Genomic DNA, 26355 nt, shown 5'->3' on the forward strand with positions numbered 1-26355 from the left:
TTTGGTTGTGCCAGAAAAGTGAACAGGAAATATGCTGGGCTTGTAAGAAGGCTTAGAAAAGGGGTGAGCAACCTGTGGCCCTCCAGATGTTTTGGGCCACACCTCCCATCAGTCTTAGCTAGCCTAGCCAATGGTGAGGGCTGATGGGAGTTGGAGGCCAAAGCATCTGGAGACCCACAAGTTGCCCACCCCGGCTTAAAAAGTGCAGCCTTCACTGCGATCAAGAAAGGAGGCCGGCTGTTACAACGCCATTAACTCTTGGCTGCCACCCAAGGCCAGCATTGTACTGCCCTTCCCAACATTCCTCCACCCATCTTTTTTGCCTAAGTGGAACAAACATGTTGCTTAGAATGAGACGCAACGGTCACCTGTCATTTCAACAGCTGCTAAGTTTACTGCATCCAGTTTGTTCTTTTAACACCGAGGGCAGCAGCTTAAGTACACCTGCCCTGGCCGGATGGCCCTGTTATTTATACCATCATCTGCAATATTATAGCTATGTACATTTTTTTAGAAAACTGATGCACATTATTAACAAAACAAGTGGAAGGCCATTGCCTGCCTCGCCGCCGCCGCGCCCCCCCCCCCCCCCCCCAGCTGCTGAGAGCAAACAGGCACCCTTCGAGCTGACGATGCTCATTCTTTGGAGAAGGATTTGAAAATACTGGTCAGTGTTTCAGCTTTAGAGAAATGCCAGTCCAATACTGTTTTCCTAGAAAAAGGTAGCTTCTCCCATTCATGGGGAGGTTATTGGGGTGGGGTCTTTACAAATGAGTTGATAAACGGGTTCCCTGAATAGGATCGTGGAGGAGGAAGAAACGTTCTTATCACTGGTGTGTCCTGTCCTCTTCCTACTGCCTGGTAGACAGGGATTGGGGGCTGGAGGAGGGGGGCAAAGTGCTAACTATATACAGACTCGGGGGACTTAAGTTGAGCTGCCATAAGATGTGGATAGGAAGCAGCCTGAGTCAGACCCTGGGTCCATCTAGCCCAGTACTGTCGACACTGACCAGCAGAGGCTCTCCCTCCAGTTTCAGGATGGATTCTTTCCTAGCCCTACCTGCAGATGCCGGGGATCGAACCTGACACCTTCTGCATCCAAAGCAGGGGCTTTACCCCTAAGCCACGGCCCTATAGTGCTTTTGACAAAGGGGTTCAGCCAGCCCCAGCCAGCATGGCCAACGGTCAGGAGTGATGGGTGTCGTAGTCCAGCAACATCTGGAGGGACACAGGTTCCCCACCCCCGGATTAGACAAATTCAGGGAGGATCGGTCTGCCAATGGCTATTAGCCACAACTGCTAAACAGAACCTTCCTGTTCAGAGAGAGAAAAACAGCCGATGAGGGTAGTTGCCTTCGTGGCCTTTGGCTGGCCAGTGTTGGAGAACGGGCTGCTGGAGCTAGATGGAGCCTTGGTCTGATCCAGCAGGGCTCAGCACTCTCTACCTAGCAGAAAAGTAGGAATGGGCTGAAACAACCCAGCATGTTCGGTGGGGTTTTGACTGACTGGCTCCAGCTCCTGAAGTATCCAGTGTTGAGTTTTAGGTGGCTCATCAAAGATAGCCGTTCCAAGTGCACACAGCCAAATCGAAGAGGGTGGCTAGCAGCCGAAGTGTTTAGGGGTCTTTGAAACAGGCCTGTAAGCCCCTGTCTTCCCCTGCTGTGCCACGCACACATGTTCCCTCTCTCAGATCTTGTCAACGCAACTCCTTTCCCTTACTCCATGCCCTAGTCTTGGCCTGAACCGATAGTTCCCCCTGGGCCCACAGCGGGAGGATGCATGGGTGGGAGCTAATCATCTGAACCTCACGTCCCCCCCAGGCATTCATTTTGCAGCACTGCCACCACAAGGGAATATCGCCGTGAGGAAGTTGATTGTTCTTGGGTGAAGCCTGAGGAACAAATGCCCCATCCACCCCTTGGCTGGGCTGGCTATGCAAATAGCTGATCTGGAAACCCTCAAGGACCCCTCTCTGGCTTGTAATGAGAGGATGTAGCCACAAAGGGGCAGTGTTGCCCCTCTCAAACTGTTAGTGTTGGCGTCAGATAGCTGGAAGAGCTGAGCCATTCTTTTTGGCTCGGGGACCTCAGCAATTCAAACCATCTGACATTCCGAAGGGGAGAACTTTTTGAGGCCAGGCATATTTCAATGTCATCACCGGCCTCTGAGGTGGTGACATGCACTTCTGAGCGACTCTGGTGGAGCTTGGAGATGGGATATCCTTGTGATGTGGAACTCCAAGAGCTGTGTGCCCCTACTCACGGGACAACAATCTCCTAAAGTTCCCTTAGTTTTCAAGGAAAGAGGCTCTCTTCCTTTAAGAGCAGCCTAACAGGCAGAAATCGGCTGGTGAATTTCTCGCCCATCGCCTGCACCTCCATATTGAGCAATCGTAGTTAGAAGTACTTCAAACCTGTTGTTGGTTGATTGCGTTTCTACCTCCCACGGAGATCCGGATGGCAAAAATGGTGTCCCTAATGCCCCGCCCCTTACTTTAACCTCACAACAACCCTGTGAGTTAGGCTAGGCTGACTGTGTGTGACTGGCTTGAATATACTTCAATGGCTGGGGATTTGAACCCACATCTCTCATATCCTAATCTGACATTCTTACTCTGCAGACTTGTCAAGTTACTTCCAAAGGCTGCACCTGGTAGTTTCTGCCTGTTATGCTGTGGGCATAAAAGCACAGAGCCTCTCTTCATTTAAGAAAAAGAAAAGAAAAAGAAGAAGAGGCAGTGATCCTGGCAGCATTTTAAAGACCAACTTGCAAACAGGCTGTCGTAAGTTAATAGCCCACAGCCCTTTTTCTTGTTAGTAACCCAACTTCCCCCATGTAACGATATAATCCCTTGTGACTTAAAAGGGAGAGGGTGGGGGGATCATTCCTAATGGTTCCACTGGATGCAGCTCTGACTTGCCACAGCCGCCCAGATGAAGCGGTGGTTCCTCAAGCCTGTTTTTAAAAGGTGCTCATGTGGCTTCCGCACACCGCAGAGAGGGCAGCTACAGCCCTGTGCAAAGAGGACTTTTGAGCGGAGTGCAGAGGAGATAAGACCTCAGCAGTTATTAAATGCTCCAGCCTGCAATTGGGAGTGTCAGAAACTTGCCAACCAGACACGCACTTGAAGTCCACTTGCTTTAGCAGCAGGACCGCTGGCCCCTACAGCTCCAACAAATTTAGGGCAGTGCAGAGTGCAGGGAGCAAAGATAAGAGCAGCCTGTGCGGTCGGGCGCCTGCCCGAATTAGGAAGGATTTAAAGGGCTCTGCGTGGCACAGACGGCTTGCGCATTTGAGATGGAAGCTGGCTTGGTTCATTCCAAGCCCGTGTGCTTATGAAGAGTTGCCGGAAGGCACCGCTCGCTGTCCCCTTCTTGGAAAGTGCTTGATGATGTCCGCTGGAGCGCCTCTTGTTCCAGGACACAAGCAGCGACGCCCCTCCCCTCCCCCTGTTCTGATGAGGTGCAGCTCCGGGAAGCGTTCTGCATGTTCCAGGCACGTCGTCTGCGGCGTTCTCCTTGCCGCAGCATCGTTGATGGGGGAGAACACGAAAGGGCTCTTTCGGGTGGGTGTTTTTTATGGAGAAGGGGAGGAACTGTAGCTGATTTTCTTGGCGACTTCCAGATCAGACTTGGCCACCAGAAACCGCAGTTTCTTCCCCCCCGATCGGATGAGGTCAACAGCACTGAAGGGGAAGGAAGGGGGGGGGGAATAAAGTCCAGAAGCAGGTAAGAGAAACCTTGAGTTGATCCACACATGCATCTATGTTGCTTGATTTCTCAGGTGCTAACGAGGGGCAGCCGGATGTGTGAATAGACTCCGCTGAAAAGCATTGCAGTTAAGGCCGACAGGAAATTTCTCTGTGGCGGTAGAGCTGCAATGATCCGTTCACACATGCAGGACTTCCCCTGGTGCTGCGGTTATCAAGGGAACATGCATGTGTGAACCAGGCCCTGGACTCTTAGCTTGGCAGCATACATATCCAGTACCTTGACCTAATGTACTGGATGTCCTTTGAATTGCAACCTGGTATGGACAGAAGCGGTTGCCCCACCCTTCCAGCAGCTGCTGGATTCAGGCAACATAGATGTTCTCCACCCACCAAGCTGATAACAGGCAGGCCCCCGTGTTTGCCACGATGCCGCAGCAGCAGCACCACCAAAACATGTAGCTTAAGGTGCAGAATTGGGCTTCCTATAAACCCCAGCTTTCATTTTTCTTTTTAAAGAAAGTTTCTAGTCCATATGGATGCAGAAGTATGCTCAGAAATATGTGGCAGCGCCTGCTAAAATCTCATGGGCCAGAAGGAAGGCTGAAACAAGATTTCAGGAGTGGCACAGCAAAACCTTTTGCCCCTGCTCATGACTGGCAAAACCAGAATCAATTACACAAACTTTCCCTGTTTGCATAGTGTATAGAGCAGGGGGGCAGAAGCTCTTTCCGCCCAAGGGTGGAATTCCATTTTGGAGATGCGCTCTGGGGCTGCATTCCAGTGGTGGGCGGAGCTGAAGGCAAAGGGGGTGGGGCCAAAAATACCAAACATAGCAGCATATTTTCGCTTGAAGCTCTTACTGCCCAGTAACTAGCCTTTGGAGAGACATTTCAACCGTTTGGAAAGGGGATAAAACTGCACAAAAGCCGGGAAACCGCCCCACAAACTGGTGGTTGTGGGAAGGGGGTGTGGCCAGTGATGAGGGCGTAGCCACCCATGGAACACCAGAGAGCCACATTTGGCCCCTGGGCCTGAAGTTCCCCACCCGTGTTGTGCAATTCGTATTTTCTGGGTGCAGAATTTTAATTTTTGTCATATGGTGTATACGCAGCCCTGGGGGCAGGAAATGGTCTAAAATCAGAACACTTTCAGGAGCATTCGACACTCTGTGGCGGAGGGAGTCTAAAAGGGAACAAGCTGACCTCTTGCTCAGCAAGTGCAGGCCGGTGAGCCTGGAACGATCACAGGTGCTACAGTCAGTTGCACGCTGCCGTTGCACAAGTCCCGTGGCCACATCGAGACCTGCAGCCCGTGCTCTTTCCCTACCTCTGGTAATCGGAACCGATGAGGCTTGTGCCGTTGACGGCGAGGATGCGGTCGCCAATGGAGAGTCTCCCGTCATCAGCTGCTGGGCTGTCCTGGATCAGAGTCCGAATGTAGATCCCGGGAGAATTCAAGGGGGTGTGCTGGGGGGGGCAGCAAGACACGAGTCAGCAGAGGAGCAGGTGAAAGAGATCGCATTTTGGCATTGCAGAAGTAAAACAAGAGAGGAGGTTCCAGAGGAAAGGGGCTCGAGGTTTAGGGCAGGGAAGCCAGCACCAGGCGTCATGATTAAGGTGCACCCCATGACACTGTTAGAGCAGACTTCCCCAGCCTGGCGCCCTTTGGATACATTGCACTACAACTCCCATCATCCCCATCCAATGTGGCCAATGGCCATGTGGAGGGTACCGGGTTGGACACAGTTGCCCAATCCTAAGGGGACAGGATTAAGCAATCGGTGCTGGATTCAGTGAGCGCCGGTTCTTAAGAACTTCCCCAGGGAGACCATCTTAGCACATGGAATTTCTCCCCCTGCTTCTGGCTCTACATAATCTAATCTGTTGCACAAGAGACAGCCTTGGCCTGGTCTGAAGGCTCCGTACCTTCAGATAACATTTCTCTGGCACTTGTTTCCCGTTTGTGAGGGTTGCAAGACTACTGTCACGGCCATGCTGTCCCGTTCTGCAAAGTGAAGAGGCTTGACAGTCCAGGAACATTACAAAGAGCTGTGCTGGATCAGACCAAGGGCCCATCTAGTCCAGCACTCTGTTCCCGCAGCAGCCAACCAGATGCCCATAAGAAGGACCCGAGTGCAGGAGCGCCCTCCCACTCGTGTTCCCCAGCAGCTGGTCTCTGAAAGTTTTGTTGTATTGTTTTTCAGTTGTGGGCCGCCTTGAGAGAGGGTTTTGCACCCTAAAAGGCACCCTAAAAATATTTTAAATAAAACAAAATAGCTAAAGCTGCTTCCACTGATGATCCATCCATCCATCCAGGGACTGGCATGTATTTTCCTTTATTACATTTCTATACTGCCCCAAAGCCAAAGCTCTCTGGGCAGTGAACAAAAATAAAAACCTTAAAAATGCAATACAGTAATATAAACACCACATATATAAGCACATACGTACAATTTTAATAATCAAAAATAAGAAATCCCAGGACCTGTTAAAAAGCTTTATCACGTGTTGCCAAATGCCTGGAAATAGAGGAAGGGCTTAACCTGGCACCGGAAAAATGACAGTGTTGGTGCCAGGCGGACCTAAGCAGGGAGAGCATCCCAGAATTGGGGCCACCACAGAGAAGGCCCTCTCCCCTGTTGCCACCCTCCGAACCTCCCTCGGAGGAAGTAGTATGTAGGACATACTCTGCTGCCAAAGTAGAGGATAAAACTAGCATGGCAGGCATTGATATCCTGCCATGAGAGTCTGAAGTCCAAAGGAGACAAGACAGCCAGGAGATCTGTGATCAGGAGTTCCAGTGGCTTTTATTTTGGTAACTACCAGTCCCACAGAGTATCTGTATCCATTTCCTCCCTTTATGGCAAAACGTATAGCATTGCGGGGGCTTACAATGGGGAAAGGGTAAAACACCTCCTCCTAGACCACATCCCCAACTTCAAATCAGCCTGCTTGAGCTGTATGTGTGCAAAAGCCAAAACCATGAAAAAGCCAAATCACAGCTCTCCGGTGAGTTTCTGGCCATGGCCAGCAACAAATAGTTCTGGGGAGGAACAAACGTGCAGTTGCTTTTGCAGGGGACATGACCCTGTTTGATTAGCATTACTCTGCCTACTCCACATGTATATTTCTAAACATCATACAGTTATCGCAAGGCTCCTGCCCGTCAGCTCACAAAGAAACTGGGAAGCCGTCCTTGGGACATCATACCGTTCAGAGAAACGGGTAGTGTGAATCAGTGTGAACCTACAGAGGTGCTTCATGCCAAGTCTGACTACGGGGTCTGTGCAACTCAGTGCTGTCTCCTCCCAATTGGCAGCAGCCGTCCAGGATCTCAAGCAGAGCCCTTTGCCTGCCCTGCTGCCTGGTCTCCATTTAACTAAGGGTGTCGGGAGAAGCTCCAGCCTTCTGCATCTGCTCTATCACTGAGCTAGGGCTCCCCTCCTCCCCCAGGCCCCTAGAGCTATTTGCAGAGGACCTTGGCAGCCTGTGGGCATCCCTGATTTCGAGCTGGCATAATGACGACTGTGACGGAGGGCATCCTTCTCTCCTAGCCTTCTTCGGGTGCAGACGAGGCAATCAAAGCGGAGAGTTTGAAGGCCCTGCCGCTTACCAGGCCGTCAATCAGTCCCATCCCCAAGCCGATGGGTCCCTTTTCCAGCTCCACCACAAAGACATAGCAGAAATCGTCCGTGGCTGAGCTGCGGCTTGAAGAAGCAGGAGTAGGGAAGTCGTAGGGCATTGGCGAAGAGCCTAGGGCCAAGAAGAAAAGAAGAGGGACACATGAGCCTGTATGTTCACAGAACTGATGCCTTCTAGTGAAGCTTGCCCATTTTCTCCTAATGCAGGGGGCAGAACCTCATGCCTGGGGCTAAATTCAGCCTTCTGGCATTTCCTAGAAGCCCCCCCCCCTTCCCCTGCTGCCCCCCCCCCCCGATCATTTGATGGTTTCCTGGCTTCTATGGTTGAAACGCCTCTCCCAAGGCCAAGTTACTGGCAGGAAGACCTTTGAGCTAAAATAAGCTGGTCTTTATGGCCCTGCCCCTTTTTGCCTTTGGCCCCTCCCACCACTGGAATGCGGCCCCTGAGAGCTTCCCCAAAATGGAATGCGGCCCTCAGGCTGAAAGAGGTTCAACACCTCTGACCTAACGCTAGGGCATCCAAAGTAGAACAGAGGTCTTGGGTAACCTGAATTGGTCCTCCCTCCACAGGGCTGGCTCCATTTTTGAGGGTCCTTGGGCAAAGTGCCTTCCAGTAAGCCCCTCCTCTCTTTGTAGGCCCCGGTGGGCTTCCCTGATAGAGGTGGCAAGCAGGAGTATTGCTTGAAGCAGCACCGGGAGCTGAGGGCTACCATGTAAATTTCCCAGAACACCCCACAGTGATGCTACACTAGGGGCATGGTGGGACATTTAAGTGGCAGTTTTGATGCAGCCACCTAGTCATAAGAACATCAGAGGAGCCCTGCCGGATCAGGCCAAGGGTCCATCTAGTCCAGCATTCTGTTCAGACAGTGGCCAACCAGCTGTCGACCAGGAACCCACAAGCAGGGCATGAGCGCAACAGAACCCTCCCACCCATGTTCCCCAGCAAGTGGTGTACGTAGGCTCACTGCCTCTGGTTCTGGAGGTAGCACATAGCCATCAAGACTAGTAGCCATTGACTGCCTTTTCCTCCAGGAATTTGTCCAACCCCCTTTGGAAGCCATCCCAATGGGTGGCCATCACTACATCCTGTGGTAGCGAATTCCATAGTTTGTGCGCTGTGTGAAGAAGTCCTTCTTGGAGGGCTAGGGCTGGAAAAAATTAGCAAGGAGAGCAGAAAACTGGTGTCAGCGGTGGGCCCCACCAGGGCACTAGGGCCCGGGCAACTGCCCACGCATGCCCAGTGCCAACACCAGCCCTGCCTCCTCCCCACATGAAACTGGGGAAGTGGAACACCCTACGCAGCATGCAGACACCGGCATGGCTGGATGCACCCACAGGATCAAGCCATTAACTTGATGTGATGTCCCAGTTCAGGGCTGGGCCTGGCCTTGTGCAAACCCTCCTCATCCTCAAGTGGGAAGGAGGAGTGTCTGACGAGCCCACACCTCCAGCGCTGGGAGCTCAGTCAGGCCGGATGCGGTCGGTCAGCTGGAGCTCTGGCCACGGGCGGAGGAGGAGGAGCCGCGGCCGGCCTCCAAAGGAGCGCCGTACTCCATTTTCTACAAAACAGCATTTCAGAGGGCGGCTTGGAGGAGCGGCAAAAGCCACCGAGCCCAACCGGCGCTGTGAGGTGGGATTCACGCTGCTCCAAATGAACTTGGCAGGAGCTTTGTCCAGCTGCTTCCATCTGGTGACTCAGAGATGCAAATAAAACAGAGACGCTTTGCATTTCGCAGCGGTAGCTCTGAAGGCTCAGAGGGCTTTTGGCAATGCAGCTAGACCCCGTCAGCAGCTAATTCTTCACCAGGGCTGCATTTCCAGTCCAGGAAGGCCTGATGGGCTGGCAAGGTTGGGTCTCCCCACTGGCAAAGAGAAACCGGCGAAGGGAAGGCACCAAGAACGGCTCCCCGCCCCCCCACACACACACCCCTTTCCTGCCGACTGACGCCCTGCCTCGCAAGCCAAGGCTCAAGGCAAAGCCACTCCGTGCCAGGCAGCATTCCCCTGGATACGCGCCTCGGCCACTCAGCGCCACACCCGGACACAGGCAGCGAAATGGGAGAGTCCCAAGGTGGTAGAGCGGACTGGATCACCCCAGACTGCAAAGCGGGAATAGCATTTTTTAACGGTCCCCTGGGGGAAAACTAAACAAAAACCACACCGAAACAACAGTTCCCTGCAAGGAGAAAACCATCCCAGCAGCAGCCCAGACCTTCCTGCCTGCTCAGTTAGTTTTCTGCCTGCAAAGCTGTTTTGTGAGGGTTTTTGTTTTCTTTACTACTTGCACAGGGGAACCTTTAAAAAATAGCCCCATCAACAGATGTGGTACAGTCCCTTGACCACTTCACCACCTCATCTTGCTGCAGGTGGAGATCCAGCTCAAGATGCAGGAAACGGCTCTTTCAACCCTTTGTCTCGTAAACAGGAACGGAGGTTGTGCGGTGGTCTCCCTTTCGGCACCATCACGTGTCACGGTGGGCTAGCTCATGGGCTGGATGACCATCTGAGGAGACGTAATACAGGAACATCCCTGGGGTGGGGGCAGTTGATATTGGGGACTGATGGGGGCCTGTTAGGGAGCCCCAAGCTGCCAGCTGGGTATCCTTACCAGAGCCTCCCCCAACTTGGTGCCCTCCAGATGTGTTGGGCTTCAACTCCCATGAGCATCAGCCACTGGCCAATGCTCAGGAATGCTGGGAGTTGCAGTCCAAAACATCTGGAGGGCACCAGGTTAGGGAAGGCTGCTTTAACTGCTCAGTAAACCATAGTTAAGCCTAACCACAGTTTGTCTAGCTTCTGACATAACGCTAACCCATGATTAGTTAAAAAAAGAAGAAAAGCATTATTGATTTCAGTGGGTCTACTTCAAGTATGACTAAATCTGGATCCAACCCTATGTATCCATCTAACTCAGGACTCTCCACTCTGGCTAGCAGCACCTCTCCAAGGACTCCAGCAGAGAACAGTTTTCCCCATCACGTGGATCCTTTCAAACCAGGGGTGTTGAACCTCTTTCAGCCCAAGAGTGGAATTCTGTTTTGGAGATGCTCTCGGGGGCCACATTCCAGGCTGCCAGCTGGGTACCCCTTCCAGAGCCTTCCCCAACCTGGTGCCCTCCAAATGTGTGGGATTTCAACTCCCATAATCCCACAGCCAGCATAGCACATCTGGATGGCACCAGGTTGGGGAAAGCTGCCATACTATATAGATGTAGCAGAAATTGACTTTTCCTTCTGTGCAGAAGGCAAGGAGCCATTTAAACCAGGGTTGCAGAACCTCAGGTCCGGGGGCCAAACCCACTCCTCCCCCTGGGGTTCCCCCTGCCCCACCTCCTTCCCCCCCAACTGCCAATCATTCCCCCCCAACTGCCAATCACAAAAGCTGGGTGGCTTCCCAGCTTTTGTGCAGTTACATACAGTTTAGCTGGAAGGGGCCATAGCTGAATGTGACAGAGTCCCTGCTTGGCATGCAGAAGGCCCCAGCTCTGATCCCCGGCTTCTCCAGGTAGGGCTAGGAACGAATCCTGCCTGAAACCCTGGAGAGCTGCTGCTGCCAGCCAGTGTCGCCAATACTGGGCTAGATGGACCCAGGGTCGGACTCAGTAGAAGGCAGCTGCCTATGTTCCTACGTCTTTTTCCATGTTTATTCTAGAGTAGGCACAGGTGGGCCCTGATCTGGATCAGGACCCTAACATGGTGGGTAGGGGAACCCTCCCCTCCCCTGCGATGGGCCTGATCTGAATCGGAGGGGCCCGCACCTACCCTAGAGTAAAAAATAGAGGGGGGAAAAAAAGTAGCTGCTGGATATGGATTTAAATTAATGACTGTTTGGTCCCTGAGGCTGCACTGTCCTGTCCAAGACAGGAGCTCGGTAGCCGAGCTGATCCCAGTGGAGGCTGGTGGCTCTGATTTCAGTGGGGTATGAATCTATCCTGGGTTTCAGTCAGAACCAGCCAGCACTCTGAAGGAGCTATCCAAGGTGCTGGACCCTAGCCCCAAAAGTGGTTCCACACCTATTCTGGCTGGTTCCGACCAAATCACAAAGAAGAGAAACAGGTTCTCAGGATGCAAAAAAAAAAAAGTATTGTAGGGAACCCAATACATTTTGGCGTTTTATTTTTAGGCCTTCTTCAGGGGGCTGTAACATTAATGGTAATAAAAATTACACATAGGACAACAGACATAATTAAAACATTACTAAAATACAAAATGCCACAGGGGCTTATGCATGTGTAACAGTCTTATAAAAACCATATAAAACCTGCTTGTTTACTAAGAATAACGTATAAGTTCATACTTACTAGAGAAAAAAGCCTGCAGAATGTTTTCACAGAAGACTGTCTCCTGTGTCAGTCTACCGGTGACTGGAAAAGATGTTTCTCGAATCTTATCTTATACTCTTTTGTCCATTTTTGACTGACTGAAACCCAGGATGGATCCATAGCCCCACTGAAATGAGAGCCACCAGCCGCCACTGGCTGAACCACCAGGCCGGAGCCAAGAAGCCCTTTGAGCATTGCGCGCAACCTGAAGATCCGGTACCGACCCCAGGAAGAGCCTGTCTTACCGTCAGCAGCGGTGGGCTTGGCGCCATTGAGCCCGTTCCTCCGAGGGTCTGTGATGCCTTTCCCGGGGGCGGTGTCCAGGGTCAGCTCGAGACTCGGGTCCAGGGCCAGAGGCGTGTTCGGCGGGGTCATCAGGCAAGAGGGATCAGCCAAGACGGGGGCCGTCTTGGCGCTGCTCTGTCCCTGCAGCTGGAGCAGCTGGAGGGTGTCCGCAAGTTGTGTCTCGCAAGAATCCCGGGCGGATCCGTTGGCGCCCATGACAGGGGGAAGCCCCGCTTCCATCCTGGCTTCCGCACAGCTCACCGGCTGCCTGCAGTTCATCCGGCTAAAAGAGCTTCCGAACGTTGGCAACCCAGACGCCGTCTCTGGGTCTGCCTGGGGGGTGGTTTGGCAGCCGATTGCTTCTGCCTTTAAAGGGAGGGCATAAAAACGGGAGGAGTTACTGTCTGTCTCGTTCCCTGCAGTTGGTCACTTTCTCCCCCTGGCAATGACATTAGCCGTCTCCTGCCTTCCCGTCGCATAGTGGCTACAGGCACTCACAAACACACACACAGAGTCGAAGAGCTTGGCAGGTGCCCTCCCAACACGAAACCAGGCAATACCCCGGAGGTCTCTGCAGTGCAGTGCTTCCACCGAGGAGAGCGTAGCAGCCCAGGTCACTGGCTTATCAGGCCACTGGTTTCACCCAAGGCAGGTCTCCATTCTGAACCACAAGGAACAGGGCCGTAGCTCAGGGGCAGAACACCTGCTTTGCATGCAGGAAGTCCCCAGGTTCAATCCCTGGCACCTCCGGTGAACAGGGAGCAGTGATGGAAAAGTCGGTTCTCTGCCATGGGCCCTGGAGAGCCAGGGCCAATCAGAACAGGCAACGCTGGACTAGATGGACAAATAGCCTGAGCTGGTATAAAACAGCTTCCAGTGTTCACCACCCCCCGAAAGTGCCCAAGGGTTTTAGCACTGAAAAAGCCTGACTAAAAGAGCATGAACTTCTCCATACACTATGATCTTCATCTGTGACCTTCACCCAAGTGCCTTCTCCGAGGGAGGCTCAGAGGACGACAACAAGGGAGAGGGCCTTCTCTGCGGTGGCCCCGTGATTATGAAATGATCTCCCCAGTGAGGTCCGCCCAGGGCCAACATTGTCATCTGTCTAGCATCAGGTTAAGACTTTCTTCTACTCTTAGGCATTTGACAGCATATGATTAGAGTTTTAACAGGTCCTGGGGTTTTCATTGATTGTGCAAAATTGTTTTATATTTTTGTATGCAAATGGTTTTATATTGCGTTATTATATTGTATGTTTGGGGTTTTAATCTTTGTAAACTGCACAGAGAGCACTGGCTATTGGGCAGCACAGAAATGTAACATATGAAAACGAAATTTGCCTAGGGAGGTGGCGGGCTCTCCCACACTGGAGGCATTCAAGACGAGGCTGGACAGCACCTGTCAGGGATGCTTTGACTTAGATTCCTGCAATGAGCAGGGGCTTGGACTCGATGGTCTTACAGGCCCTTTACAACCCTACTATTCTATGATTCTATGAAATGAAACTCGGATGGTGAGAGCTGCAGGACACCTCTGGGTAACAGAAGGAAGACAGCTCCGAGGATATCAAAGAACGCTGCATCCCTCTTGATGGGAAGAAGAGGAAACAAATAAATCATATGACATGTTTGTTTCCTCTTCTTCCTGTCTGTCTGCCTGCCTGTTTTTATCCTTCCACCAAGGAGCTCAGTTTGACAGACATGGTGTGATCCCATTTTTGTTCTCCCTGCCAGCCATTTCAGAGAGAGAACTGATGTCTCGAGGGTCACCCCTTGAGAACTGAGGGTCACCCCTTGAGAACTGATGTCTCGAGGGTCACCCCTTGAGCTTCAGAGCTGAGCAGGGTCTCCCCATTCTGACAGCTGAGCTCTCCCGCCACTCTGGCTCTCGGTGCTACTAACTGAACTGGCCCACCCTCCCCTCCGCATCTTAGCCCAGTTAAGGAGATTGCTAGAGCCTCCCCTTTCCAGCCGCTCGCTTTCAGGCTCGGGATTAGCACAGTGCTAATCCCTCACCTTGGCTTTCTATCTTCTCCCGTATGAAGCTTCAAGCCCATGGAGGCATTTGGACACAGGCCAGGAGGAGCTGCAAATTATGATAGGGGAAAGCTAGCAGGTTGCTGCCCTTCATGGCTCCCAGCAGGTGCAAACAAGCCACCATTGCAGGACCACGGAGGAGACAAGCTGCACCGGAAATTGGAGAAAGGCGCTCCGCCTTTGGGGGCATACGCCTCTCCATAAGAAGTGCAGCACCGACTCTGCGCTAAAAAAAAAAGAAGTCAAAATTCCACAACGCTGAAATTCTAAGAGAAGAAGTTGTATACATTTTGCAAAGTGAGCAGATCTGCATGATAATGTCTTGCTTTTTGCAAAATTTATCCTGATTCCACCATTCATGGGGGAGGAGAAGCCATTCAGAAATCTTGTTCTGGCTTCTGAGGCAGGCACTGCTCATACATGTCCAAGCATATCTTTGCAATCATAAGTACTAGCAACTTCTTGTGATTGTTTTTTAAAATAAATAATTAATAATGATTATGATGATGAAAGCTGACATGTTCAGGCTACAAAACTGTGTGTGTGGGGGGAGTGTTAGTAGCACATCCTGCAACTTTGCTCTGCTCCCATGGATTCATGGCATACACAAAAACAGAAAGCATGGTGCATTGATGCGGGAAGTCTCCAACTGCAACCTGCAACCACAAAATGATTATTTATGTGTCAATTTCCAACACAAAAAGTAGTCTTAAAGCAGCTTATGCACATGAAGTATTTCAGGACTCAAGCTCTAGAAACTAAGCCCTACGAGGAAAGATTGAAGGAAGTAGGTATTTTGCGAAAGTGTGATTAAATAGATGAAAACGCCCCTCTGTGCCTCTGTAACTGCGCAGCTGTGAAGGGATGGGGGGAGTAAAGGGCCGTCACAGGCACTACGCACACCTACAACACGCCCACTGCAAAATGCGAAGTCGGTCTGGGCTCACAAGCACAGGGAGATCAGGAGCATACGAAAAACATCTCAGCAAAACGACTCCTTGGAACTCCGCATTTTCCAGGCGAAAACTACGGATGGCTGCGAAGTCGCAACTACGTCATCTATCATGAGAGACCTTGACTTGCACCCGCCCCGGAATAAAAGCCAGGTGTAGATGGGGCCCAGACTATAGGACTCGAAATAACAGGCTTAAGTTACAGCAAGGCAGTTTTCAGTTAAACATCAGGAAAAACTTCCTAATGGTCGGAGCAGTCAGACAGTGGGACCAAGTGCCTTGGGAGGTGATGAGCTCTCTGTCGCTGGAAGCATCAAGCAGAGACTGGGCAGCCATCTGTCAGGGATGCTTTAAACTGGATTCCTGCACTGGGCAGGGGGTTGGACTCGATGGCCTAAATGGCCCCTTCCAACTCCATGATTTCTGAGAATCTTACAGTGTAAAGTACAACATATCCCGGGACTCACTGAGTCTTGAGAACAGTACTAAAATATCGCCACTGGCTTTCTGTTCGTTTCCAGGTGCAATTCCAAAAGCTAGTCTTAACCTTGTACAGCCCTGGGTCCTGAGGGATCATTTGCTCACACATGAACCTGTCTGGTCATTAAGATTTTCTCGAGAGGCCCTTCTCTGAGGGCCATCTGGGTGGCAGCCACAGGGCCTTCTCTGTGGTGGCGCCAGAGTTTTGCGACTCCCCAAAGATGTTCGCCTGGCTTCTCCTTTGTTAAACTTCAGGCTCCAGTCGTAAGGTGCCTTTATGGAATCTCACCGATCGGTGCTTTTTATTGTTTACCGGAACTGAATTTGAGGCTGATCTTGCTGTTTTGCGCATCACTTTGTTTTGGTTCGTTTTGATAAAGTGTTTTGCACCGCTTCAGATTCTGTTTTAATTTGGCAGCTGCCTTGGCAATCTTCTTGAAAGGTTGAAAGATGGCGGGGGTGGGGGAGGGCAGTAAAGAAATACCGTGAAATAAATAAAATCAAGCAAACCGCAGCTAACCCCCACAAAACATCTTAGGATAATCGATCAGAGGGAGAACAAAAAGCACACAGCAGTGTGAACTGCTACAGCAAAATAAACCAGAGGGAAAGACTGAGTAGCTTGGCATATCCTCTTGGCTCAGCAACAGCACGGTGTGGCGGGGCTTAGAAAATGAAAAGTGCGCATCCGTCAGTAAAGGCCCAGCAAACGAGATGGGATTGCAGCAATCCGGTGCAATCCGGGAGGGAAACCAGCGGGTCCGGTTTCCAAGGCCTGTGAGATGCGAGCTGTTCCTGAAAGTTAGTTTGGCTGGCTCCCCCGTGTATGTGTGTGATTTTTATATATGTATCACTCCTAATGGGGCCGGCATGAAAGGCAGGCATGGTTGGGCACCTGCCAAGGGCCCACAAACCAGCACGGGCCCACTCACAAGAGAACTGCTCCTGCTATCAAGCAAGGAAGCAGCAGCATTGATGACTAAGAGGCTAAGGAACAAGAGCAGCTGGTGACACTGGTGCTGAGAAAGTAGACCCACCAAGGGCCCTCCAAAAGCTGGCGCCGGCACTGTGTGCATTCTCTGCTTTTCTCATCACTTTGCATCAGGGGTCGGTTGGATGCAGGGCCGGCGTCAAGGGCCGGCCTGGTCGGGCACCTGCCAGGGGCCCACCCCCCAGCAGGGGCCCACTGACAAGAGCCCCCTGGACCTGCTCCTCCTCTGCACCATGGCTACCTCCTTGCTCCCCTGCCTCTCGCTCTGGCCCGGACGACGGTGGGGGTGAGGAGGAGGAGCAGGAGATGCCGCGGCCTCCTGGCTCCCTGGATCTCTGCCTGCCAAGCAAGCTAGCGGGAGCAATGCTGAGGAACAGGAGAAGGAGCAAGAGCAGCTGGTGATAACAACGGTACGAAGGTCGACTCACCGAAGGAGGGGGACCACTGAGGGTGTGTTGCCCAAAGGGCCCCCCAAAACCTGGGCTCCTAATAGTGAACTCAGCAGGTGAGCGCAGGTAAGATTGGAACCCAAACAGGGCCACTGGGAAACGGCAGCAAGGGACCGGCAGGCATGGAGGAACCCCAAGGTTTGAAGAAGGACAACAAATCTTTAAGGGGGGCCCCAAAGCCCCCCAGACAGCCCAACGATGACAGCAGGATCGGTGGGCATGGAACGCTGAGTGCCTGACTGGGGGGGATGGGGATGGACTGTTGTATCCGAAAAGAGGGCATGGCTGGCACCCTGAACAGGATTAATAGAACGCAGCTGGCTGGGGAACGCTGGGATTTGCCGGACTTTTTTCTGTCTAAACATGCCTAGGATTGCGCCCTGAAACTTTGTTGCAGTAGACTAACGCAGCTACCCCCTCTGGAGTTTTGTTTTGTTTTGAACGTCCTGCTGCTGCTGCTGTACGCCCTCCCAACTGTGCTTTCAGACGCCCTCCCAGGGGGAAAGTGGGTGACAGCTCCGCTCTTTTCCACTCTGCGCCTATGCAGGTTCCTTAGCAGGAGCTCGGCAGAAAGGGGTGGCGCCAAGAGGGAAGACAACATGCGTGTCTGTGTGGGTGGGGGGAACAAGGGCACCCAGCCCTCCTGGAACTGGGCTGTGGTTTCAAATAAACACTGGTGTATTTCAAGCACGGTTGCAGCTGCATCCGGTTTACTCATTAGGTGTGAGCCCTGGTAGGATGGGAGAGGCAGGGGTCACAATACTGAAAACCAAGGCAGATGTGTAGATGGGGCAGCCCACAGTGGTGAACATCCCTGCCTGGAGCTGCGGTGTGGGCCGCGCAGGCAGCCTGATGCATCCGCCCTCACCAATGTTGGCATGTGGGATGGATTGTTCCTCCTCCCCTGCACCACTTTGCCCCCTCTTTGCCTCCCCAATTATGCATTCTCCCTCTGCTCAGGGGCTGCCACCTGGTCTGCAAAATCCTTTTGTGCCAAGGCAGAATGGGTTTATGGGAGCCCTGGGGGACGGGGTGGCGATTACGGAGCTCGCTCAGAGAGTGACGAAGGTCAGGTCCATCAGCCAGACAAGCAACAGCCACTGGGAGGCTGCACACCACCCCCACGCCTCCCTGGAGACCAACAAGGGGGATATGGCAAGGGGGAGGCAAGCACCACGGCAAGGGGGAGACCAACCTGGCCCCATCCATCAGCCACAGAAGGTGCAGCGGCAGGGAGCTTGTTTCGTGCTTCCCTGCCAGAAAGAAACACCCATAAGAATTTTGAAACTAAGAATTCTGGAACTAAGAATTTTGAAACTAAGAACAGGAAAAAGAAACCAAATGCACAGTTACAAGATGGGGGATACGTGGCTCAACCACACTACAAGCGAGAAGGATCTTGGAATTGTTGTCGATCACAAGCTGAATATGAGCCAAAAATGTGATGTGGCTGCAAAAAAGGCAAATGCTATTTTGGGCTGCATTAATAGAAGCATAGCTTCCAAATCCCGGGAAGTACTAGTTCCCCTCTACTCAGCACTGGGTAGGCCTCATCTGGAGTACTGTGTCCAGTTCTGGGCACCACACTTCAAGAAGGATGCAGACAAACTGGAGAGTGTTCAGAGGAGGGCAACAAAGATGATCAGGGGACTGGAAACAAAGCCCTATGAGGAGAGACTGAAAGGACTGGGCATGTTTAGCCTTGAGAAGAGAAGACTGAGGGGAGATAGGATAGCACTCTTCAAGTACTTGAAAGGTTGTCCCAGAGAGGAAGGCCAGCATCTCTTCTCGATCATCCCAGAGTGCAGGACACAGAATAATGGGCTCAAGTTACAGGAAGCCAGATTCCGGCTGAACATCAGGAAAAACTTCCTGACTGTTAGAGCAATACGACAATGGAATCAATGACCTAGGAAGGTGGCGGGCTCTCCCACACTGGAGGCATTCAAGACAAGCCTGGACAGCCATCTGCCAGGGATGCTCTGACTTAGATTCCTGCATTGAGCAGGGGGTTGGATTCGATGGCCTTGTAGGCCCCTTCCAACCCTACTATTCTATGATTATATGATTCTATAACATGATGAGTTTTAATCGGTCCTGGATGTGTCTTTAGTTATGACTGACTGTTCCAAGTTGTTCTTAATTATATGTTGTTTCTGTATCTTGTCTGTGTGCTTTTACGTAAATGGCTTTTAAACTCTGTATGTTGTAATTTAATGTTTTAAGTTCTGTAAACTGCCCAGAGAGCTTCGCCTATGGGGCGGCACAGAAATGTAATTAATCATTTTCATCATCATCTGGTGCCCGAGTTTTGCATTTTTCTCCTCCTTTCCAACCCCGCTTCCTTTTGTGTCATGTCTTTTAGACTGGAAGCCTGAGGGCAGGAACTCCCTCATTACTTATCTTTGTAAGCTGCTCTGGGCGTCTTTTTTGGCTGAAAAGCGAGTGTTACCTTTGGGGGTTCTTCTCTGGGCGAGTCGCCGGGGTGGGGGCTTTTGCTGTGCAGGCTCCACAGGAAGTGACGGATGTAGAGGAGGTGTCGGTAGATATTGTCATCCAGGTGTTCCACTTCCAGGTCCACCTTGAACCCTCCACTGGGCAGCATGATAGGGGGGTGGTTGTCGAACGACTCCAGGATGTCATCTGCAGGACAGAGAAATTAAACTGGGTAGTTTTATAGAGCAAAGTGCTGCCCTCCCGGGCTGTCTGTATTTGAGTTCAACAGAGCAGGTTTGTGTTTGGGGGGACTCAGACCCTGGGCATTTCTACACCAGCCTAAAATCCTGCATTTAAAACAGGGCTTTCTGCTTCTCTTTTGAATGCAAGATCACGACTCCCTTTTTCACATGCTTCCTTTCCCACCACCCCTTCCCCCTCCTCCCCCGTAGCTGAGTCTTCCATTATCTTTCATTGATCTCGCTCCCCTTCTCGCCGCTTTTCCTCTTTTCCAGAGGAAACTGAAGCGGAACACAACGGGGTAATCTGATAGCTCATTATCTGCGATCTATTTAAAAACAGAACAAAGGGCATTTAGTGCAGGAGGGTCACGGCAGGGTCACGGCATCATGTAAAGAGCCCGCAAACTTCCGTGAAGGAGCAATCTCAACGGCAGGATAAAAGCCCGGTTTGAAGGAGCCCCCTATCTCTGCAAGGTTCTTGGGCAGGTTACTTTTCTTTGAGCCTCCCCAGTTTGCCTTCTGGGAAATGAGTGCTTTGCGAACAGCCATGCCCACCGTGACAGCCGTTTTATGAGTGCGTAAGCCCCCTATGGCAGCCATTTTGTGAGAGCACCCACAACTGTCTCAATATTCCAGATGTGCCATTGTGCTGGAAGCAATGTATGAGTTTGCATTGTCATGCTAAGTCCAGCAAGCAGAGCTCTCCACAATAACTCAGAATATGCCCTGGAATCCTCTGTGATGTTAGGAACAACACTGGAACATAGGAAGCTGCCTTATACGGTGTCAGACTCTTGGTCCATCTAGTCCAGTATTGTCAGCACTGCCTGGCAGGAAGGGCTCTCCAGGGTTTCAGGCAGGAGTTTTGGCAGCCCTTCCTGGAGAAGCTGGGGATCGAACCTGGGACCTTGTGCATGAAAAGCAGGTGCTCTACCCTCTCTAAAGAGGAACACAGGAAACTGTCATATACTCCATCAGACCATGGGTCCATCTAGCCCAGTACTGTCGACACTGACTGCAAGCGGCTCTCCAAAGTTTCAGGCAGGAGTTTTTGCAGCCCTACCTGGAGATGCTGCGGATTGAACCAGGGACCTTCTGCTTGCAGAGCAGGAGCTCTACCATTGAGCCACAGCAAGGGGTTCTCTGGCACATGCTCAGCGCCTGCATGGTCTGCCCCCGCCAGGGTTGTTTTTGAGCACAGGGAGTGGGACAGCAATTCAGATTATGAAGGAGAACCGCCAGACATGGGGGAGGTTTTTTCCCAGTCTAGTCCAGACATAACTGGGCCGGCTTCTCAGGTTACAAACACCCAGCTGGCTGAGGATGAGGGTTCCTCTTCACATACCCCTGTGAGAGACAGCGAACAGAAGGGGGGGCTGGAGAGTCTGATCTAACAGATGCCAGGCGCAGACACAGAGCGAAGAGAGAGAAGGCAGGGGCGGAACTTAGACGGTCTACCCGATTGGCCTTGCGTGAGAAGCTGTGCTCAGAAGCCTCATGAGAGAGAGGGTCCTCCCCTCCCTTACGTCAGGCTAGCGAGACCACCTTCCTCTTCAAACAGCGGGCAACTCTCTTAACTTCCTTTGGAATTCCCCTGAAGGCATTCCTTTGTAGACTGAGTGTCACTGAGAATTTGCATCTGTATGATCCTGTGAAGTAATGGATTAAAAGCTGTAGACTGAAGCCTCTCGTCTGTGTTTGTCTTCAGCGTTGAAATAAAGTGGGGGCTAAAGGAATCCTGACAGCCCCCTCCCCTCTCTAGAGCAGCAAAACCCCCAATTCTCTCTGTATTTTGGTATAATCAGCTTGACCATGTTTGGGCTCTGTGTTTTCTCCTCTGTGCACTGGCTTAGGGATTTGAAACAAAATCATTCCTAGGAAATGTTTTTCCTACTGGGAGATGCTTTTTCCATAACACTGGTATTTCGGCAGCCTCCCATGTTCACTCTTCCCACTGCCTAAGAGCTCCGTGGGGAACAATTGGCATTCGTACTCGGAGACTGTAAACGCACAAGACTGCGGCTGTTACTGTTTCCCTTAGGTGGAATTCATGTGGAATTTCATACATCACACGCCTCTGGCTTCCAGTGCGCCCCCAAACGCCTCACTTTAAATCACCATGTGAGCAGTGTGGGGGAGGGACAACATCTAGTGGACTGGCCAGTGAGAGTCCAGAAAGACCCTCTCACTGCTGTGCAGCAGAAATAAGTTTTCACCTACAAAATATGAAAATATAAGTGGGACTTGAAAGAAAACATTGTTGTATGGTATACTCCTGTTAAGGCTTCCAGTTAGCCAGCCATGCCCTTTCCCAGGATATTCCATTCTGGTTTTCCATTCCCACCCCCACCACCATTTCAACAGTCACTCAATATTCCATGCTTCTGAATATGCTCAGAGCCATATTCTGCAGAGCCAGGGCCTGCAGGAGAAGCCACCACCACCGGGGAAGAGGCGTGCTTGCTGCTGCTGGGCCTGCTGCTGCCGCCGCTGGGCCTGCTGCTGCCGCCGCTGGGCCTGCTGCTGCCGCCGCTGCCATCACCACCAGGCCTTCCCTGTGGACTTCTGCCTGGCAGACCGCCAGTCCCTGCAGGACCAGGCCCCCAGGTACCAAGCCAGCTGTGCTGCTCCACCTGCCCCTCCCTGGAGGGGCTACATAAGCTGGCTGGCTGAGGTGGCCTGGGAGAGCCCGGGCCTGCAGGAGAAGCCGCCACCACCACCACCACCACCACCGGGGAAGAGGTGTGCTTGCTGCTGCTGCTGCTGCCGCCGCCGCCGCCACCAGGCCTTCCCTGTGGACTCCTGCCTGGCATTTTTAAGGGGATTTTAATTGTTTTGTTTGTTTGTTTTATTTTGTTGGGGGGGATTTTGTTGTGTTTTTAGGGGTGGGTAGCCTGCCTGATAGGCGGGAGCGAGGGGGCATGTGTCCACCTGATGGAGGCAGTGGGGGGAGTGTTGGGGGCCAGAACATACCGAGGCTGGGCAGCAGGCACTGGCGGAGCGCTAGGGGCAGGCCATGCCAGCTAAGGGGAACAAGGGAGAGATGTGTAGTATCTGTCCCCTGCTCCGGGCCTGTCCAGAGCCAAAGGATGGCTGGGGGAGGCGTGACCCCATCTTCTGGCCTTCGTTTGCTGCTCTGCAATGCCAGGTCTGTTACCCAGAAAACCTCCCTCATCCATGACATGATCCTGGATGAGGGTGCAGACCTGGCATGTATTACGGAGACCTGGCTGGCCGAGGCTGCTGCTCCAACCCTTGCGGCCATGTGTCCAGCTGGATTTTCATATGCACAGCAGCCGAGGGCTGGGGATCGGGGAGGGGGAGTGGCTGTTATCTACCGAGAGTCCTTGGTCTTCACCAGACCCCCTCTCCGGGAGACCAAGGTCGCTGAGTGCATGTACTGGAGGTTGGGCCCGACGGGCAGTCTGGGGATTCTGCTCGTGTACCGTCCACCCCGCTGCACGACTGACTCCCTGGCCGAGGTGCTTGAGGTGGTCTCTGATGTGCGTGTACAGTCCTCTAACTTACTGGTGTTGGGGGACTTCAACGTACATTCGGAGGCCATCCTCACAGGAGCACCTCGGGACTTCATGGAGACCATGGCCTCCTGGGAGCTGCACCATATTCTAACTGGGCCCACCCACGTAGCCGGTCATGCACTAGACCTTGTGTTTGTTTCTGGAGAAGCGGGGAGTGATCTGGAAGTCGGGGGTATATCCACCACCCCCTTGTCATGGTCAGATCACTATCTGGTGATGTTGGACTTTTCGGTTTCACAACCCCTCCGCAGGGGTGGAGGACCCATTAAAATGGTCCGCCCCAGGCGTCTTATGGATCCAAATGGATTCCTGAACGCGCTTGGGGATTCTCTGGGGCACGCCAACAGCCACTCGGTCGAGACCCTGGTGGGTGGCTGGAATGCTGCAATCACTGGGGCATTAGATCGGGTGGCTCCAAAACGCCCTCTCCCCCTGAACAGGGCTCGGACTGCACCATGGTTCAATCCGCGGTTACGAGCTCTGAAACAGGAGGTGAGACGGCTAGAGCGCCGGTGGCGGAAGTCTCGCTCCAAAGACGATCAGACACGGGCTAGAGCTGTATCTTCAGCCTATCACGTGGCGGTGAAGGAAGCAAAAAAGGAATATTATGCTGCCTCCATCGCATCTGCAGAGTGCTGCCCCAGGAGGCTGTTCCAAGTGGTCCGGAGCCTGGTCGGTCCTGTGGCTCCGGAACCACTGGAGCATTCTAAGGCCTCCTGTGAAGCTTTGGCAAGGCACTTTGCAGATAAAATTGATCAGATTAGGTGTGTTACTCTGCACACTGTGGATACAGTTAGTGAGCAAGAGGCAGCCTGTGGCAAACCAGTTTTGTGGGATCGGTTCCAGCTTCTTCCTCCTGATGAAGTGGACAAGGTGCTTTCATCTGTAAGGCCGACCACCTGCTTACTTGATTCTTGCCCATCTTGGCTCATTATGAGCTGCAGAGAGAGACTGGGTGAGGGGATCAAGGCAGTGGTGAACGCCTCCCTTGAGGAGGGAGTGATGCCATCAGCCCTCAAGGAGGCAGCGATAAGACCGCTCTTAAAGAAGCCCTCCTTGGATCCTCAAGTTCTGAACAACTTTCGCCCAGTCTCAAATCTGCCATTTTTGGGCAAGGTGATTGAGCGGGTGGTGGCGGTGCAGTTGAAGGCACACTTGGAAGAAACTGATTATCTAGACCCATTTCAGTCGGGCTTCAGGCCTGGGCATGGGACAGAAACGGCCTTGGTCACCTTGGTGGATGATATGAGGAGGGCTCTGGATAGGGGTGAATGCTCCTTCCTTGTTCTCCTCGACCTCTCAGCGGCTTTTGATACCGTTGACCACGGTATCCTCCTGGACTGCCTGGAGGGGTTGGGCATTGGAGACACTGTATTGCGGTGGTTCCGGTCCTTCCTCTCCGGCAGGTACCAGAGGGTAGCTCTGGGAGAGGAGGTTTCGGACCCGTGGCCACTTACTTGTGGGGTGCCACAGGGTTCCATCCTCTCCCCGATTCTATTTAACATCTATGTGAAGCCACTGGGGGCTATCATCAGGAGGTTTGGGGTGCGGTGTCATCAATATGCGGATGACACGCAGCTCTACCTCTTGCTCAAATCTTCACCAAGGTTGGCCGTAGAATCCCTGTCCAAATGTCTGGAGACGGTGAGTGGCTGGATGGGGAGGAATAAGCTGAAGCTGAACCCTGACAAGACCGAGGTACTTTTGGTGGGAGACAAGAGGAGGCTGGGGGATGTTGACCTGGTGTTGAATGGGGTATGGCTACCCTTGAAAGACCAGGTCCGCAGCCTGGGGGTCATTTTGGACTCCCAGCTGTCCATGGAGGCTCAGGTGTCAGCTGTGAGCCGGACAGCGCTGTATCAACTCCATCTGATACGGCGGCTGCGCCCCTTCCTTCCCGACCATCTGCTCCCATCGGTAGTACATGCCCTGGTCTCCTCTCGTTTAGACTACTGTAATGCGCTCTACGTGGGGTTACCCTTGAAGACGGTTCGGAAGCTGCAGCTGGTACAGAACGCGGCAGCTCGCCTGATTAAAGGCAGCCGCCGGCGAGATCACATCACTCCAGTGCTGAAGGAGTTGCACTGGTTACCAGTTGTTTTTCGGGCCAAATTCAAGGTGTTGGTTTTGACCTTTAAAACCCTATATGGTTCCAGCCCAGCCTATCTTAAGGAGCGCCTCCAGCAACATCAGACAGGCCGCTTAACACGATCAGCCTCGGATGGCCTTCTCTCTGTCCCATCAGCCAGGACAGCTAGACTGGTGGGGACGAGGGAGAGGGCCTTTTCTGTGGTGGCCCCCACTCTGTGGAACTCCCTCCCTAGGGAACTCCACCATGCCCCCTCTTTAATGAGCTTCCGTCGTGCATTAAAAACGTGGTTGTTCAGGCAGGCATTTGGGGTGGGTTAGGGTATTTTAAAAAAACAAATTATGGTAAATTTTTATTGTTTTAAATTGTTTTATGGTGGGTTGTACATCGCCCAGAGTGGCTGGGTGGCCAGTCAGATGGGCGATTAATAAATTTAATAAATAAATAAATGCTCAGTCCTCATTGGACCGGTTTGAGGTATATTTCCCCTCCCTAAAAAAAAAAATTCTGAAGACTTTTTGTACTTCTGTAAACTCTGGGGTTTCCCCCAACGTCCTCCTCTTGTGTGTAGATGGTACAATTTTGGCTATATAAGAATTCACACTCAGAGAAGGAGTTCACAAAAAGTACAGAGGATAACTTTATATCTATTATTGGTCCTGTTCTTTGGCATTCAAATCTGCACACTTCCAAGTTAAACAGAACTCTTTGCCGGACGGAAAAGCTTACATGACCCCAACAGAAGCTGGAGCATTGCCCACCCCTCGTCTAAATTCCCCCATTCTTGGGACCAATATAGCATTTTCAATTTTTTTTATTTATTTACTACATTTATAATACCACTCCACATGAAGACAAATTCTGGAACAGTGAATGATAAAAGATACAAAAATAAGATAAAATAATAAAAATCCATGTTAAACATTATCATTATTATGATCATTATCATCACCATTATTATTCATATTATTTTAAACAGAATTCTGATTAAAGCTGTGGCTGGTCTGTCAAGGAAGGCTTCCTGGAATAAAGATGTTTTCAGGAGGTGCCAGAAACAAGTGTTTGGGCCTGCCTGACCTCCAGAGGCAGGGAGTTCCATAGAAAGGAGGCCACACTGAAGTCTCTTCTCCGGGTCAACTCCAATCAGGCCATAGGTCCATGTGGAACCACCAGGAG

General features: G+C 52.1%; 1 protein-coding gene across 1 annotated transcript in view; it reads right to left on the reverse strand.

Annotated features, from left to right (window-relative positions):
- Positions 1-1552: 1552 nt before the first annotated feature.
- RADIL (Rap associating with DIL domain) overlaps positions 1553-26355 on the reverse strand; it is a 90953-nt gene continuing 66150 nt past the window's right edge. The window contains exons 11-15 of the mRNA XM_084818289.1: positions 19326-19516; positions 11922-12327; positions 7325-7464; positions 5039-5178; positions 1553-3685 (exon numbers count right to left, since the gene is read on the reverse strand). Coding sequence (XP_084674415.1) covers positions 3577-3685; positions 5039-5178; positions 7325-7464; positions 11922-12327; positions 19326-19516 — 986 coding nt within the window. The 3' untranslated portion in view covers positions 1553-3576. The remainder of the gene's footprint in view (positions 3686-5038; positions 5179-7324; positions 7465-11921; positions 12328-19325; positions 19517-26355) is intronic.

The sequence above is a fragment of the Heloderma suspectum genome, chromosome 12, assembly GCF_057233095.1.
Source record: "Heloderma suspectum isolate Gila_16-S chromosome 12, 16-S_ref, whole genome shotgun sequence".
NCBI lineage: Eukaryota > Metazoa > Chordata > Lepidosauria > Squamata > Helodermatidae > Heloderma > Heloderma suspectum.